Source organism: Urocitellus parryii, chromosome 9, assembly GCF_045843805.1.
Source record: "Urocitellus parryii isolate mUroPar1 chromosome 9, mUroPar1.hap1, whole genome shotgun sequence".
NCBI classification, from domain to species: domain Eukaryota; kingdom Metazoa; phylum Chordata; class Mammalia; order Rodentia; family Sciuridae; genus Urocitellus; species Urocitellus parryii.
In genome coordinates this window covers 74,954,332-74,970,816 of record NC_135539.1, presented here as the reverse complement: position 1 = coordinate 74,970,816, position 16,485 = coordinate 74,954,332, and the positions used below count along the sequence as shown (strand labels likewise).

General features: G+C 35.8%; 1 protein-coding gene across 2 annotated transcripts; it reads right to left on the bottom strand.

The window, feature by feature from the left end:
- Nucleotides 1–786: 786 nt before the first annotated feature.
- LOC113178467 (aldo-keto reductase family 1 member C3-like) lies at nucleotides 787–15,455 on the bottom strand. Of its 2 annotated transcripts, XM_077802418.1 has the most exons (9): nucleotides 15,341–15,455; nucleotides 10,558–10,725; nucleotides 9,620–9,736; nucleotides 8,665–8,742; nucleotides 8,126–8,248; nucleotides 4,975–5,084; nucleotides 4,553–4,718; nucleotides 2,126–2,208; nucleotides 787–925 (listed from the first exon to the last, which is right to left on the bottom strand). In XM_077802418.1, exons 1-9 carry the CDS (start codon nucleotides 15,422–15,424, stop codon nucleotides 889–891), a joined length of 966 nt encoding a protein of 321 aa, XP_077658544.1. In that variant the 5' UTR covers nucleotides 15,425–15,455; the 3' UTR covers nucleotides 787–888. The 2 variants fall into 2 exon arrangements, with proteins under 2 accessions (XP_077658544.1, XP_077658545.1); XM_077802419.1 differs by lacking the exon at nucleotides 2,126–2,208 and having other exon boundaries at nucleotides 902–925.
- Nucleotides 15,456–16,485: the final 1,030 nt, after the last annotated feature.

Genomic DNA, 16,485 nt, shown 5'->3' with positions numbered 1-16,485 from the left:
GATCAATCAATCAAATCATACATAAATATACATGTACATTTATATCACATAAAATAAATAATAATAATGGAAGGAAGATGAGGAGAGAGCAAGCGGATCAGGGGGAGGGGGAGGGCCAAAAAGGGAAAGTTACTGAGATATGAGATGGATCAGATGTTATGTGCATGCATATATTTCCTGCTACTATATATAATTATATGCACCAAAAAGGAAAAAAGAAAAACCTTTTGCCCGTTAGTCCCAAACAGAGAAGTGCTCCACTCTTCCCTCTTCAACCTTTGCACATCTGAATTCTATGCTAATTCCAGGTCTGATCCCCTCTCACCTCCTTGACAACCATCTGAAAGGAAAACCTCATGCCCAGTTTCAGGAAGCTCTGGTCCTTAAGCTTCAGGAAGGGAGCCTTGGCCTGCTGTTCCTCCTTGCCATGTCTGCTTCATCTTGCAGATTAAGAACCATGACCTAAATGCAGTGTGTTATCTTGTTACTCCATGAACTAGAGAATCACTGAATACTAAATATCAATTAATACTTCCCTAGAGCCTGAGAACCCCCAATCTATTTCCACCCCAGAAATGTGTTAGCATCCCCAAACACCTACTTACAGGCTGGTAGCCAAATTAGTTTTTGTTCATAATAAGTCAAAAAGAAACTAGTCATAAATGTAACAAAGAATCTTAAGGAAAACAAGTTTATTTTGTTTTCAGAAATTGATAAAAATGTAATTACTGGACTGGTGAACTTTGCTATAGCAGAATGTGAGTTGCTAAGAAGCATGGATTAACAACAGAAGCTATGTGTCCAATCATCAGCATCTGAGCCACCTCTGGAATCACAATTGAAGTCAGGGATACCAGTAGAAGTCAGGAAAAAGTGTCCAGATTAATATTAATCAGCAAATGGGAAATTCGGGTGGTCAGACATACTAAAATGAAAAATGAAAATGTGTGACATAGACTCAGTGACTCCATTTCTACAAAGGAAAAGAAGTGACACTAAGGAGCTCCATTATATTTCTTGGGTGGTTGTAGAATCTGCCATATCTACTCTCATGAATATAGCTTTAGGAAATGGTATTATAGTTATAACTAATTATTCAAATTCTATTTCCTTCCTGAGAACAGAACACAAAAATCTCACAAAGGTAAGAATTCACTCATATTCATCTTCTTTAGCTCTATCAGTCAATCTACCAATCAAAGTAATCTTTTCTTATTTCATATTCTAAGTGAAAGCAGAAACAGATTGTACCAGGTTTATTTACTTACATTGTGAAGGATGACACATCCATTTATGCCATGTTTAGTATAAGGACAAGTTCTGATACTGATCAATATGAAAGTTATATTAGGTGTACAGTATATTGCTAGCCATCTCACTTCCATTTCACTAATTCATTAATTTCTTTGCTCACTGCCCATCACACATGACATGGTGCTAAATTCAGATATGGAAAGAATGTTGTTTGTAAGACAGACCTGCAAACCCCTGGAGGTCACCATATAATATTTACATCTCTATACTTTAGTAACAATAGAACAGAAAATCATTACTTCTTGAAATACTTAATAGGTAACAAGAATTTCCAACTGCTTTTTAACTGTCTCTTGATGTTATGTTCCTACTTCATCCTTCATTTTACCTATATTGAAAAAAAGATTAGTAATGATAACAATAAACCAGCCGATATTTAAGCACATGTAACCATGGATTATCTAATCCCCTTTCAAACACCACCACATTAATTTCTATTATGAATTAACTTTCCCACAGGCAGAAGGAACATAATATATTCCTTGTTGACCATCACTTATAATGTATGTCCAATGCCAGATTCTAAAACCCTAATGCATCAAAAGGTGTAAAGACTTTTTCATGACTATTAATCTCTTCAACAAGGGTGTTTTCTCTGCACATTCTTCCATTGTTGAATCTCTCTTCTCAAAACTACTTTATCCACTAAGTTGAGATGTCTACATTTTTTAATTCACAACAGAATATTCTCCTCAATGGAAGCCTTTTGAAAGCCAAATACAGTGTCTGGGTTCTGATCAAAACTGTACTGAAAAGGAGGGAAAGACTTGAAATAACTACCAAAGGACACATGAATACTAAAGTTACTTACAACTTGAAAGTAACATATCGAAAATTTCTGTTCAGGCCATCTAGGTCTTTCATGTCTTCTGCAGTCAACTCGAAATCAAAAACCTATCACAGAGTAGAAAGTTTTTAGCCTATGTAGACTGCATATTGCAAATCTTGGAAATCCAATGAAATCATGTTGTTGCAGAAACATTTAAAATATCTAAGAAGTTTCCAAATGTTACTAAAGACATCAAAAGAACACTCAAATGGTCTGTGAATATCAGGTGACAAATAGAGATCACTTCTGACATATAAGATATAGAAACTGTACAACTACAGACAAAAAGAAATTGCAAAAAGAAACTGAGCAAAATAAAGCTAATGTTATTCCAAGATTACAGTGTCATACATTTTTTTAAAAAACCCAGAAAACTCTAGAGGCCACGTTTTGAACTATGTAAGATAGTTCAATGATTTTTCAAGGATACAGTTTGTTTTCTATATTCCATCAATGGACAGATTAAAAACTTCAACAATGACTTTTGTTCAACATTTTTATGTCAATAATTGTTAAGGTACTAATAATATCCTGCTCAAAAAACAAGTGACCTAGCTCCAAGAATCACTTTGTCTAAATTTTAGGCATTTAAAACATGGAAAATTTTCAGGAATTGCTAACATACTGAAACAAATGGATAATTAAATCTTTGGTAATTTCCTTAAAAATGTCAAGAGAGTAAAATTCAACAATTGAGGAGTTGGAGGAGTACCATTCTCTGCATTCTTCTGTGAACTCTTCTGCACACTTGGAAATTCTTAAAATGAAAACGGATATTTTATTCAAAGATTATCAAAATTATCACTCCTATATGAATAAATGTAACAGAATTTACACAAATGCCTTCGTAGGTAAGTTTGGTGCAATATGTTTAAAGACTAGCTAAATATTGGAAATTCATATCACAATCATAGATTAGAATCTTTAAATTTCAAAAAGTAGTTTCTTTCCAATTAATTAAGAGCTCCAATGAAATATAAAGCAAACAAGGACAATTTGCATCAACAATCATAAAGTGATTCTTTTTAATAGAAAAGTAGTGAGAAATGTAAATCCTCTTCTTGGGATGTTTAGCTAGGCATTTAAAAATTATATGTGTATTTGGATTTTTATTTCATAATGTTAAAAAAACTGCAGTTGAATTAAATGTGGAATTTAAAAGTTGTAAAAGTTTTGTAAAGAAATGTAATATAATACTGTTGAGTTCCCAATATAAGAAAAAACATGACATTCATCAACCACAAAATGAAGGCATAAAGACAAAAATAAGACAAGGAATTCTCTTCATGAAAATATAGCAAAAGGAGCATGGAAGTCAAAGTGGAATTGGGGAGAACATATTTCAACAAATATATCTAAATCTGAAAAATATATCCAGAGAATATAAAAATTGTCAATTGTTTGCAAAAAAAAAAATGTTACCCCCAGTAATTCACATCTCCCAGTATCCAAACTCTTTCTTAGGTGAAATTGCAGCTTCTTTCACTAAGAGACCATGTATGTTTCCCTATCTCCAGAATATTGCCTGGTCTCTAACTAGGTGACCATTAGAACTTGGTGAAAGCAGCTATGTGCCCATTCTGAGGTGAGGCATGAGAAGGCTCTACAATAATCCATTCACTACCTGGGGACAGGGCTATGTGATGAGATGAAGCCTGAGTCATCAACTGGTGGATGTGAACTTCTATGGAGGGGAACTCAGACACCCCAGAGAACAGAGCAAGCAGGACTGAAGCAGAGGGAGCACATTGTTCTGGAAATGCATAGGAGAGTTCATTACAAAATCCAAGCAGCCAGGGTAGTTGAAAGACATTCACTGAGTTCAGGCTGAGCCAAGGCAAACAGGCAAATCATAGAATTATGAGGTAACAAAAGCTCTTTGTATTGACCTCAATATTGAGGAAGTTTCTTTGCAACTACTCCAAGTAATGGTTTAATAAAATTCTCCTACTTGTAAATGAAAAGAAAAGCAAGCTATTCAATGAGCAACTCATAAACTGACAGTCAACAGTGAAAAATTCAAATTGAATAAATATATGAATATTAAAATATATCAAGTATTTGGAGAAATGTAAGATAAAATTATAATTTATGGAATAAAAATCACCCATTCCAAATTCTCATTTCAGAATATTAAAAAAAAAACAAAGATGTCACTTGCACAGGTTTACATATGCATGGCTAGAAATACTGAAAACCTGTGCTTTATCCAATCCTAATTTATTTTGCTATACTGCCTGTTGCATTGTAGAGTAAGAAAACACACTTCTGAAAGCACCTGAAATCTGACATATGGAGGACATGCTGAGGATATTGACTTGGCACAAAAACATTCTTGGAGTATTCAAAGAAGCACACATGTAAAGGAGTCTGTGTAACAACCCCAGTGCCCACAGCCCTTCTCTATACCTGAATGTTCTCTTTGATCCTCTTCTCATTGAGACTCTTGACCAAAACTACAACCCCACGCTGCAGCTGGTAGCGGAGGGCAATCAGGGCTGGGGATCGCTTGTGCTTTTTTGCCAAGGCACCAAGAACTGGATCATCCAAGAGAACTGGGGAGCTCGGGTCAACCCTGGAAGGAAAGACAGGAGACTATGGCTTCTTCCTCCCATAGTCTCCTCAGGTCTGTTGAGCCCACTCTAAACAGGGAACCTCAAATGCTGTCCCTGGACCAGCAGCATCAGTGTCTTATGGGATCTTCCCAGAAATGTAAATGTTCCGCTCTTCCAGGGTCAGTTGAGAGTGACCTTTTGAACTCTGAGTCTTGTAGACTATAGATAGCTCATCATTAATGGTATTTGAGGTCTACTCCCTGAGGTTCTCATTACCAATCTTTGTATCGTTGAGTTCCAAGAGCACCATAGGCAACCAGAACAATGTCTTTGGATTGGCAGAAGTCCAGCAGTTTCCTCTGGTTGAGATAAACATGACATTCTACCTGCAGTGGACAAGATAGAAAGTATCTGATTCTGATAAACACTAATGTTAATATGAATCCAAAATGTCAAAGAAAAAGAAGCTGAATTTAAAAAATGGAAACTTGAGCCAAAATCAAGAGATATCCTCAAAGATTTATAAGGATAAGTTTGAAAGACCTTTGGTAGGCATTCTTCAGGTGACATCTGGTTAAATTTGTTCATCAAAAAAATTGTGCTGAGAATGGATAATTATGAAGGTAATGCACTCCATTTATTATTATGTATGTAAGAAATAAATAAATCAATAAGAACTAAAAAAAATAAAATAAAACAAAAAATACATTTAACAACAACAAAAACAAAAAACGCCAATAAAACCAGATTCCAGAATTTAGGAAGCTTAGAATTCCACCTAACCATAGTCTGTAAGAACAAGTTCCAAATCGAACAAGTCAGTGTAGGAGAATGTTATCGTCTGAATTTAATCAATACAGGTCATAGGTTATAGGCTATAGATTAGAAATCACAGGTTAATGAAATATTAATTAGTAAAATAATAGGATTATAAGGTGTTATAGAATTAGTAATGTTAAATTACTCCAGTCTGCCATAGTTATAAGATTAAAAAAAGTAACAATACAACAATATAATCACAGTAAGACATAGGATTTAAGTTGCTAACAGTAAGATATAGCTAATGTAAGGTGATAAGTATAAGCTCAGAGGTCTAATATAGTTACAGATAGTTATAGATAAATATAGAGATGGAAATAGGTTACTAGAATAGTATTAAGTATAAGAATTAACTATAGACAAGTATAAGTAAGTAGGGACTCCATCTTCTTACTTCCCGTGAGGAACTTGTTACACAGGCCATTCTCAAGGTGTTTTTTTTTTAATTATTTTGGGGTAGACCCATACACATGAGGATATAGACCCCAATAAAGGAGGATATTGTTTTCTGTTTTTGCTCTGCTAACTGCATTTACAGCCTCTTCTACTCTGCTTGCTTGCAATTTGCAAAATTCCATAGGAAAGTTCCTGGGGTATGATTTTCTTCTCTGTTTTCTTCCTTAAATACTTTGGTCACAAACAACTTGTAGCTGATGTTCTTTCAGAGAGCTACTTGGTCTCTGACAAAAGCAGTCCCTGGTCAGGTAAAATTGGCAAAATAAAATTCTTTGATTTGTTTCAAATTCAGACTTCGTGTATTTTCTGAGTTGTCTACCCATTAAAAGAAAGTGACTCACACTTAAAAATCTCTCTGCAGAGCAAGAACATGCACAATGGAGACTTGAAAATCTGAGGCAATGCTATTGTCATCAAAAGCAAGAGGTGAACCTGAGCAAGACTCTGAAGTCTTCCATGCAACACCCAATAAAACTGGAAGGTAGGATGGGCATACCCTCCCTCTCTCTTCTCAGAGGATTTGCTCTGTCTCTTGAGAGTGTCCTCTTTTCTCCTTTCTTATACTTTCTAATAAACTCATGGCCTGCTACTCGGAGCAACATATCTGAAATTGTACTAGCATGATGCAAAAACCAGTAACCGAGGACCACTCTGGCTGCCTTGGCTCCTCTTCAGGCCCTTGATCTATAAGAAGACTAACTCCTAACTAATAGAAAATGGGAATGATTGTAAAAGCATGTTAACCGATATAATAAGACAGTTTGAAAAAGATCCTGGTTCAAAATGTCACGTGGAAAAGCACAGGATGAACATTCTGTGTGAAAAGATCTTAAGAAACACGACAGAAAGCAACATGTGAACCACAGTTGCATCCAGAAAAAGAGGAAGAACTATATACTATATTTCAGAAAAGCAATGGGAAATTTGAATACAGACTGGACATAGATGCTGTGAGAGACTTTAAATTCCTTTAGATAGAGTAATGGAATTGAGCTGATATGAGAGAACATCTTCATTCCTAGGAGATGTTCTCTGAGGTCTCTAAAAGTGAATATGCTCTAGTCTACAATTTACTTTGAAGTGATGTAGAAAGTATCACACGTAAGTATGCAGATGTACCCACATAAATCAATATCTTGCAGTGAAACCAAAAGTCAACAATTTTAGATAAAGCACGGAAAATATGGATGCCCAGTATCATCCTCTAACTTTTTCTGTATATTTGAAAATATTCATGATAAAAAAAATATTGGGGTAAAACTAATACTAATTTTTTCTCAATTTTTAACACATATTTGAAATTTATCATGCTCTATCAACATATATGAAATTCATGATTTTTATAAGCTCTGTTTTCCAATCAAAGACAGTTACTCCAACAGTGAATGTTGTCAAAAAGTAAGTTAGAGCACAGAACTATGCACAGAATAGATGTGATTGCACAGTTGATTTTATATCTGAAAGCATCAAGAAAAGCAAGTAAAAGGGGCTCAAGCACAAGACCAACTGTACAATCAGCTAAAAGTTCCTGAATGTGGGTCTCATTCATCATCAATTATCACCATAAGCAACTAACTTTCTCGAATCCTTTAACTTTCTCGAATCCTTTAACTTTCACAAGCCCTACTTTACTCTTTCCTGTTAAATGTTCCTCTGAGTCCAGAAAGCTGAAGTAAGAGATAAAAAGGACGAAAGAACCCAACCTCCACACCAATCTGACCACTGATCTCCTATTTTCAGTCTTTTCCCTTGCTCACTGCCCATTCCTATGTACTGGCCTTCTTTCCTACACAAAATTCCCTCCGCAGAACATTCACCCATGCGGTCTCAGTCATCCTTCATTGCTCAAGGACAAGCTCACCTTGCCCCTGAAGTCTGATGAACAACCATTCTCCTTCTTGGTCACCTTTACATCACCTGATTTCCCCATAAACTGAGCACTAAGATCTTCCCCTCATTTTCACTAAGGAGGATTCACCCAGCAGAGACACAATTGAGACTCTTCCATACACTCCAGCACAGTAGCACTAGTCTTAGACTCTTCTGTTCCACAAAGGCAAATGAACTGGGGGACAGGACCAATGGACAGCTTGCAGTGATATAGAAACAAAGAAATGTTCTAAGAGATGGCAGTGAGGCTCAGGGCTCTCACCTGGTTGCAGACAGGCTTATACTTGAGGCCTGGTTTATTCAGGATCATCTCCAGCTGCCTGCGGTTAAAGTTGGACACCCCGATGGACTTGGCCAATCCTGCGTCCTTGCACTTCTCCATGGCCTTGGGAGGAAGGGGTTGGGAAGAGGCATATGGACAGTCAACTATGTCACTATGAAGGCAAGACAGAACTGTTAAGAGGAGCACTGTCCAGGAATGACAACAAAGCTGATGAATTGATTGTGAAGAGGGGAAAATGGTAAAGATTATATGGGAAGGTGTTGAGAGCCAGTAAAAGAATTCCTGTGTCCTCTTAGGGCATCAGACATGACTGCATGTGGAGGCAGGAGCTGCACGTCCTCAGTGTCATTAGTTTCCCTCTGTCACATTCCAGTAATACGTTCCTTCCCACCATATAATAAACAAACAAACCAAAAACTCTTTTAAACAATGATTTCTAGACCCAAATTTTCAGGAGAAAGCATGACCTTAATGTCACCTTGTGGGCTTCCTATGAGGTCACTCCTTCAGGAACTCACCTCCCATGTGGCACAGAGATCCACTGAGTCATATATAATTTTTCCATTTTCATCTTGTGGAAAAAGCTCTTCCCCTGGCTGCAATAGAAGTGATCATCACAGCAGTCTTACCTAATTCCACACACAGCAAGGCTACTAGATATATCTAGGGGATGGGTCACTAAACCTTCCTGAAATACATGGAGCAGTACTCTATATTCATCTATTTAAAAGCTATTTAAATGTGGAGGTGTAAGGAATACCTTTATATGCTTAGCTTCCTGAATAATTTTACTTGAAATTTTCTATATGTTCAATTATATATATGTGTATGTGTATATAAATATATGTGTGTGTACATATATATAATTGTGTGTGTGTGTGTGTGTGTGTGTAATTTATAAGATTTTTTTTCAGTCATCTTAATGGGTTCTCCTAGTTGGATTATGTGACTTTTCTTGTCCCTACACATGGCCCTGGGGAAAGGCCTGTCTTTCATTGGGAAAGTCCATAGACACATGGGATTGATCTCCAGAAATAATGGATTTCAGAGATGACACAGGTTAAACAGTATTCCTCATCTACCTGGACACATGTGGGTCCAAGAATATGTAGGTGCACCTAAGATGGTTTCAAGTTTCTATTTAAGATTGGATTGATGCTGGAAGAGGAAGAGACTCTATCAAATACTAATGACCATGAAACCTGAACTGCCCCAAAGTCCCATTTACAACCAGTGGAAAAGGCGAGGACAAAACCCAAGCAAACCTCTAGTAACGCAGACATAATGGATGAATAAACAGGGAGGTTTCTGAAGATCCCTTCTAACAATAAATCTGAATCTTTAGGACTTTCTATAATTCGTATAAATTAAGTTTGAATAAATTTATAATAGAAGCTTCATTCAACCATCTATGGTAATAATGGTCATGCTGACGGCTGAAATTAAATAAGTTCCATGATGCAAGTTTCCTACCTTCAACTCCATTGGGGAATGAATAAGATAGAGGTCAACATAGTCAAAATTAAGTTTTTTCAGTGATTTTTCCAAACAAGATTGGACGAGCTCTGGTCGAAGAAAAGTTAACCATAGCTGCAGAGGTTAATAAAAGGAAATTGGACTGGATTAACATGTTGCCCATACTTGAAAGATTGAAACATTGAAACATTTGAAACATTGAAACATTTCACATTGAAACTCTCTTTTTTATTTTGCTTAGATACTGTGGATCACAGGGATGAGGTTCTCCTCAGGACTTGGGTTTCCATTCATCTGACTTATTTATGTAAACTGGATTATATATTTTGTTTTTTATTAGCCGATCAATTGAACTATGGAAGGAATACTCAAGCAATATAATTCCATCACATAACAATAATGAATTTCTGAATTGAGTTTCAAAGAATTTACAAACTAATTGTTACTCTATCTCATCTATCCACTTCAAAAGATAAGAATTAATATTTTTCTATGTATAAAACTGAAAGGAAACACATTTTGACCATTTTAATATATGCAAGACATGAATCAACACATGTTAGCTACACCTTGTTTACTACCCATAGACTGACTGACATTGTTCTCTAAAAAATCACAAATGTAAAATGTTGATATTTAGAATGATGACAAGATTTAGCAAGTTTCCCAGGATATAATGAAACTATAATTCTTTCTAATACCACAACCAATACTAAATCATAGTGCTGATTGGAGAATCAGGAAAGTAAAGGAACTTTAATATCAAACTTAGAGACTATGAGTAGCAATTCATAATCTTTCTCTATTATGATACTGGGTATTATATGTGAACAAATATTGTATTAATGGTCACTTCCATCAAGAATTGATCACCTAACATAATTTTCAATTCTTCATATCACACTTCAGTAATTTTTACACTATATACACAATACCTTTGAAGTATAGAATATGTCTTCTCTCTTCACAGTGCCATCTGCAATTTTGCTTCTAACTGCCAATCCTACCTCCTCTTCTACTTCGTATGCATAAGCACAATCAATATGGCGGAACCCAGCTTCTATAGCTATTTTGGTGGCCTCTGTGGTCTTACTCTTGGGAACCTAGAGGAACAAACAACACCAGAAATGACTTTGAGAATCATATTGTGAGTAGTTACTCATAACAAAATGGACAATTCACTAAACAAGAAGTGTTTATATTGCAATGTTTTCTTCAGACAACTTAATTGTGTGATAAGGGACTTTGAATACCCAATTTTCTCTTCTGTAAAGCTGAATGAAATTGACAAAAAGCAATAGTGAATGTCATAGGCAGAAGCAGAAACTTCACAAAACTCAACTTTGCCTGTGTATTGTGTTAGTTCTGTATTTGGAATAATGACCCCCAAATCCACTTTGTCTGGGCATTTCCTAGAAGACAAGAATCTGGCATCCAGCAAGCCTTTTCAGACACAGAAATCTGAGTACACTGGCAGCCAAGGACCCCAGGAGCAACTCACACTCAGTGATTTTCTACAAGAAATCATAGGACACATCACACAGGTATAGTCATGTTATCATTTATGTGACAAAGTCACTAAGTAATATTAATAAAGGAAAAGAGGATATGGAATGAGTATAGAAGACATACTGTGCAAGGTACTTATAAAACATCTCCCAATGAAGACCTCAAAATATACTAAATTTCACCTACAGTGAATTTTGAAATCACATGGAAAATATTTTGTACAAGAAAAGCTGTTGAGATCATTTCCTAAGGTTTTCAGTGGGGCTGTTTAAATGGATACGCTCTGCTAAGACATCTCACAGTTCCAGTCTCCCAGAGAAACGTATATATATATATATATATATATATATATATATATATATATATATATAATTCTAAAGAAAAGAGGATAGTAAAACACCATGACCCTGCATGTCCCTTTTCAAAAAAACACGGTCTAACTATGGAATAATGAGATTAAGCTTAGTCCTGTACATTCATACACATATTATCTTGAAGGACTCTGACTTTCTCTCATACATGTGGAAATGAGGCAAGCTAATATTACCTGTGGAATGATGCTTTTTGCATGTATGCCTTGACAGTGGCTCCATGGGATGTTGATCAGATAACCAAATTAAGCAAGTTAATGCTGACGATGTCACTGCTTCCTGCAGCCCAACATATAAAACCCCTCTCTTGAGCCCACAGAGTGGGAGAAAATCTTTGCCACTTGCACTGCAGATAACACATTATTTTGCACAATATACAATGAGTTTGAATGTCTTAGCCCCCCAAGAAATCAATAAAGAGATAAAGGAAGTAAACAGACACTTCCCAAAAGAAGAGATCAAACAGTCAAAAAATACAAGAAGAAATGCTCAAAATCTTTAGTAATTAGGGAAATGGAAACACAAACCACATTGAGATTTCACCTCACTAAAGTCAGAATGGCAGCTATCAAGAATACAGGAAAAAACAACTGTTGGTGAGAATGTAGGGGGAAAGATACACTCATTCGTTTCTGGTAGAACTGCAAATTGGTATAACCACTCTGGAAAGCAGTATGGAAATTCCTCAAAAAAACTAAGAATGGATCATCCATTTGACCCAGTTATACCACTACTCAATATATATATCCAGAGGAGTTAAAATCAGCATACTACAGCAAAATCAGAATACAACTGCTAAACTATGAAACCAGACTAGATGCCCTTCAACAGATGAATGGATAAAGAAAATGTAGTTTCTATACACAGTGGAATATTACATAGCCATAAAGAAGAATGACTTTATGATATTTGCCAGTAAATGGATGGATCTGGAAAGTATAATGCTAAATGAAATAAGCCCATCTCAAAAAAGCAAAGGTCAAATGTTCTCTGTGATATGTGGATGCTAATACACAATAAGGAGGAAAGGATAGGGAAGAATAAAAGTTCAGAGGATTAGACAACAGGGAAAGAAGAGAAGGGAGGTAGGATAGGAATTCACAATAGCTAAGTTATTAAACCAGCCTAGGTGAACAGAATAGTGGCTAAGAAAATGTGGCATATATACACAATAGAGTTTTATTCAGCCATAAAGAATGAAATTATGTCATTTGAATGTACACGGATGGAACTAAAGAAACTCATGCTAAATGAAATAAGTCAGAATGAGAAAGTCAAGGGTAAAGTGTTTTCTCTCATTTGCAGGAGCTAGGGAAAGGTGGGGTATGGCTGGGGTTGTGGCTCAGTGGCAAAGTGCTTGCCTAGCATGTGTGAGGCACTGGGTTCAATTCTCAGCACCACATAAAAATAAACAAAGGTCCATTGACAACTAAAAATATTTTAAAAAGAAAAAGGTGGGGGAAGGAATAATAAAAAAGGGAATTTCACAAAAATAGAAGGAAGACCAATGGAGTAAAGGAAGGGGACTGAGAGGGATGGAGGAAAGAAGGACATGGGGAAGTATGGGGAATGAAATCTAGCAAATTATGCCATGTCCATGTTCCACAGGGAATCATTATCTGTGTATACATATAGAATGCATTATATATATATATACATATATATATATAATTATAATACACTAATTAAAATAATAATTATAATACTAGAAGAGAGATCAGTAGAGTAGAGCAAGTGGATCAGGAAAAAGGAGGTGGGAAGGGTAAGGGAAGTTACCAGGGAATGAAATTAATTAAATTATGTGCATGTAAGAGTATGGCAGAATGAATCCCACTATTATGTATAATTGTAATGCACTAATAAAAATAAATAATGAAATGAAAGTAAGAATCCATGAGTTCATATAGATACGAAAAATAAACATGATAAGAAAAAAAAGAAAATGGAATAAAACTGACATAATTTTCCTATGTTCACATATCAAGATACCGCAATGAATCTCCACATCATGTGCATCACAAGACTGGGATCCTAATTAGATTAATATATACTCCATCTTTGTATAAATATGTTGAAATAGACTCTGCTGCATGTATAACTAAAAGGAACAAATAAAACATTCAGGTTGAAACCCCTCTGCCTGTGGTGACTGGGATATAACTGAAGGCACTATGGAAAGGATAAGTGTTGCTCATCCAGCCAATGAGCACAGGACAAGATGTCCTGAGGGGGAGGAAGCCCTGTTGGCAAAGCAATGTGAGGGAGGCAGGTGCTGTGGTTCAGCCTGTCACTGCTGGACCCTCCCCATGGGCATTTTTCAATAAGGAATTCTGCCTTGTATGCAGTCTCCAGGGATTTTCTCTGGTCTTTTGGCAAACTATCCTATTGCCCTAGAAAAACAGGACTATGAACATGACTGCAGAATACATAAATACACTCCACTGTTTATACCCTTTGAGGAGAACCAGCATCCTTGTGTGTTGTGGAAAAAATCCAAGTAACCAGATGCCCTCCAGGGGCCAGATTGATAATATGTTCTTGAACAAAGAGCAATGTGCTGTGTCACCTCTGGCCAACAACCATCTCTCTATATGACAGACCGAACTAAACACTGGCTGGGGGAAAAAATGTATATTCTAAGGATGTAGACTTACAAATATGAAATAATACTCATCCTGTAGGGGTTATTTACACAAGCATCAACCGTTAAAGCTAACTCTCTATCATTTTTAGAAGATATAATAAGAGTAAAGTTGACAATTATTGCATGGTCTGCAAAATTTGGACAGTGATTTGAAAGTTCATATATTAGAGAATAGAAAGGTAGATCAAACACATTCTTTTCTGTTTTAAAAATTTCAAAAGTTTCTTTTTTCCATGCAATCAAAAAAAAATGTCATACTACATCCTACCACCACCCTCTGCTGATACTAGCCCTGAATTTCTTATGTGTAAGGGCACTTGGAGCAGGGCTGAAGCCCTGGTGAAACCATTCATGCCCCTTTTCCCTACAATGTAACCAAGTCCTGCCACAGGTCTTACAATTGCTCTCTGGATGTTTCCTTAAGTCTTACAGAAGGAAAAAGTTTAAATTCAAACTTCAGGGAATTGATCTCTTGTCACACAATTAAGTGGTCAGAGAATGATATTGGAATACAAAACTGTTCCAGTCTAGTGAACTTAGCTTGCTCTGCTTCAGAGGGTCATCTACCAATACAAAACACATGAACAATGACCAATAATTCACAAATACCCTTGTTAAGTCCCAGTTTGACTTATCCAGGATGTTATACATTCAGGTAAATTTCCCACAGTTGAGAGCACATGAAAAATTCTACTAAGCCAAGGTCCAACATTTTCTGTGAAATGCCAAAGGCTATCTCACAGTGGAAAGAAAGTATTCCCCACCAATGATTCTATGCTTCTCATCTCAAGTGCCTTTTGCTGCACAAATGTCTCTGGATCTTGTCTGTTTAGAAGATTGAAAAAAAATACCAAAGTATAGAAATAAACAGAAACCAGTACCTGTGAAAACCAAGTGCTGACATTCATATTTTCTACTAAATTGTTTCAATACACTGACATTTGGTTGGGGGGAGGACATGAGTGCCTGGAATATTCAATGGGTGACCCCACCATCAGACAGTGAAGTAGAGCAATGTCTGAGCACTGTCTCTCCTGCACATGGAATACCTCTCGCCTGGAGAAATAGAGAACCACTTTCGCCCCCTCCCACTGAGTGTTATATACAAACCAAGTAACTTAACAACCGAGATTGGATTCCATTCATCCTGTGTCTACTTTCTATTGAACCCTCAACCCAACCACGTATTGTTACCTCTTCAGGTTTAACTGTGCCAAAGCCCAGCCTAGGAATGAAGTGACCATCATTGAGCTCCACATACTGATGTTTGGAATTCATTGCCTGTGACTCCTCAACCTGAGTAGGTTCTGTTCTTTCTTCTGCCTTCTAGTACACTAAATAATTGGATTTCACAACTCCATCTGTTTATCTAATGGTTGACCAATTTATTTGCTGTCTAATGATTAGACAATATTTTATAGGAGGAGTGGGGTTAAAGCAATATTTCACATGTGAGAAGACAATTAGAACCAGTTCATAATTTAATATGGAAAATATCTTAAGCAATTTACTACACAATGATAAAAAAGTGTTTGTTCTTAGTAAATTTTATGATTACCAAATTTTCATGAATAATTTAATTTTAAGAGATTGATAGCTTATTGACCAATTTTTAAGCTAAAAACCTCAGATCCCTCTTCTTTTGTTAGGTTTTGGTATTGGAATTTGTTGTTGTTGTTGTTGTTGTTCATGATGACACCACTTCTTGATCGTACACTATTAGAAATGATGAACTATCATACACCATGCACACAAACACAAAGCATTTTTTAAAAAGGATTATTAGTATTTTGGGGGGTATCACAAAAACAATCAAATGTTAAAATGAACAAAAGTTACCCTTTTTAATTTTCTCAGAGTTAAAATATTTTCCATAATTAGACAACCATGTCCCAAGAGGATGCAGACCTGACAAATGCACTCACTGTGACATTCTTCTCAGTGGAAGACAAATTATTACAGCCACAGAAAGTTATTTTGCAATAGGCAATCAGAGACTAAAGTTTATTATAACTTTTACCTTTAAGGTAACTTTGAGAAAACTATCAAGAAGTAAGATGCAAAATTAAGACATTTTATATTTTTATGGACTTGTTCAACATTATTGATAAAAGTAAAAAATGGATCTTTATATGTGGTAAACATGGGAGTTCATAACTCACTTGAATCAAATGTATGAAATATGATATGTCAAGAGCTTTGTAATGTTTTGAAAAACCAATAAAAACATTTTTTTAAAAAAGTAAAAAAATGGAAAAATCTTAAATTATTGCAAATTTTAGAATAGTGTAGACATTGATGCACTGATGAAATGGAATATTTGAAGCAATTAAAAGTCA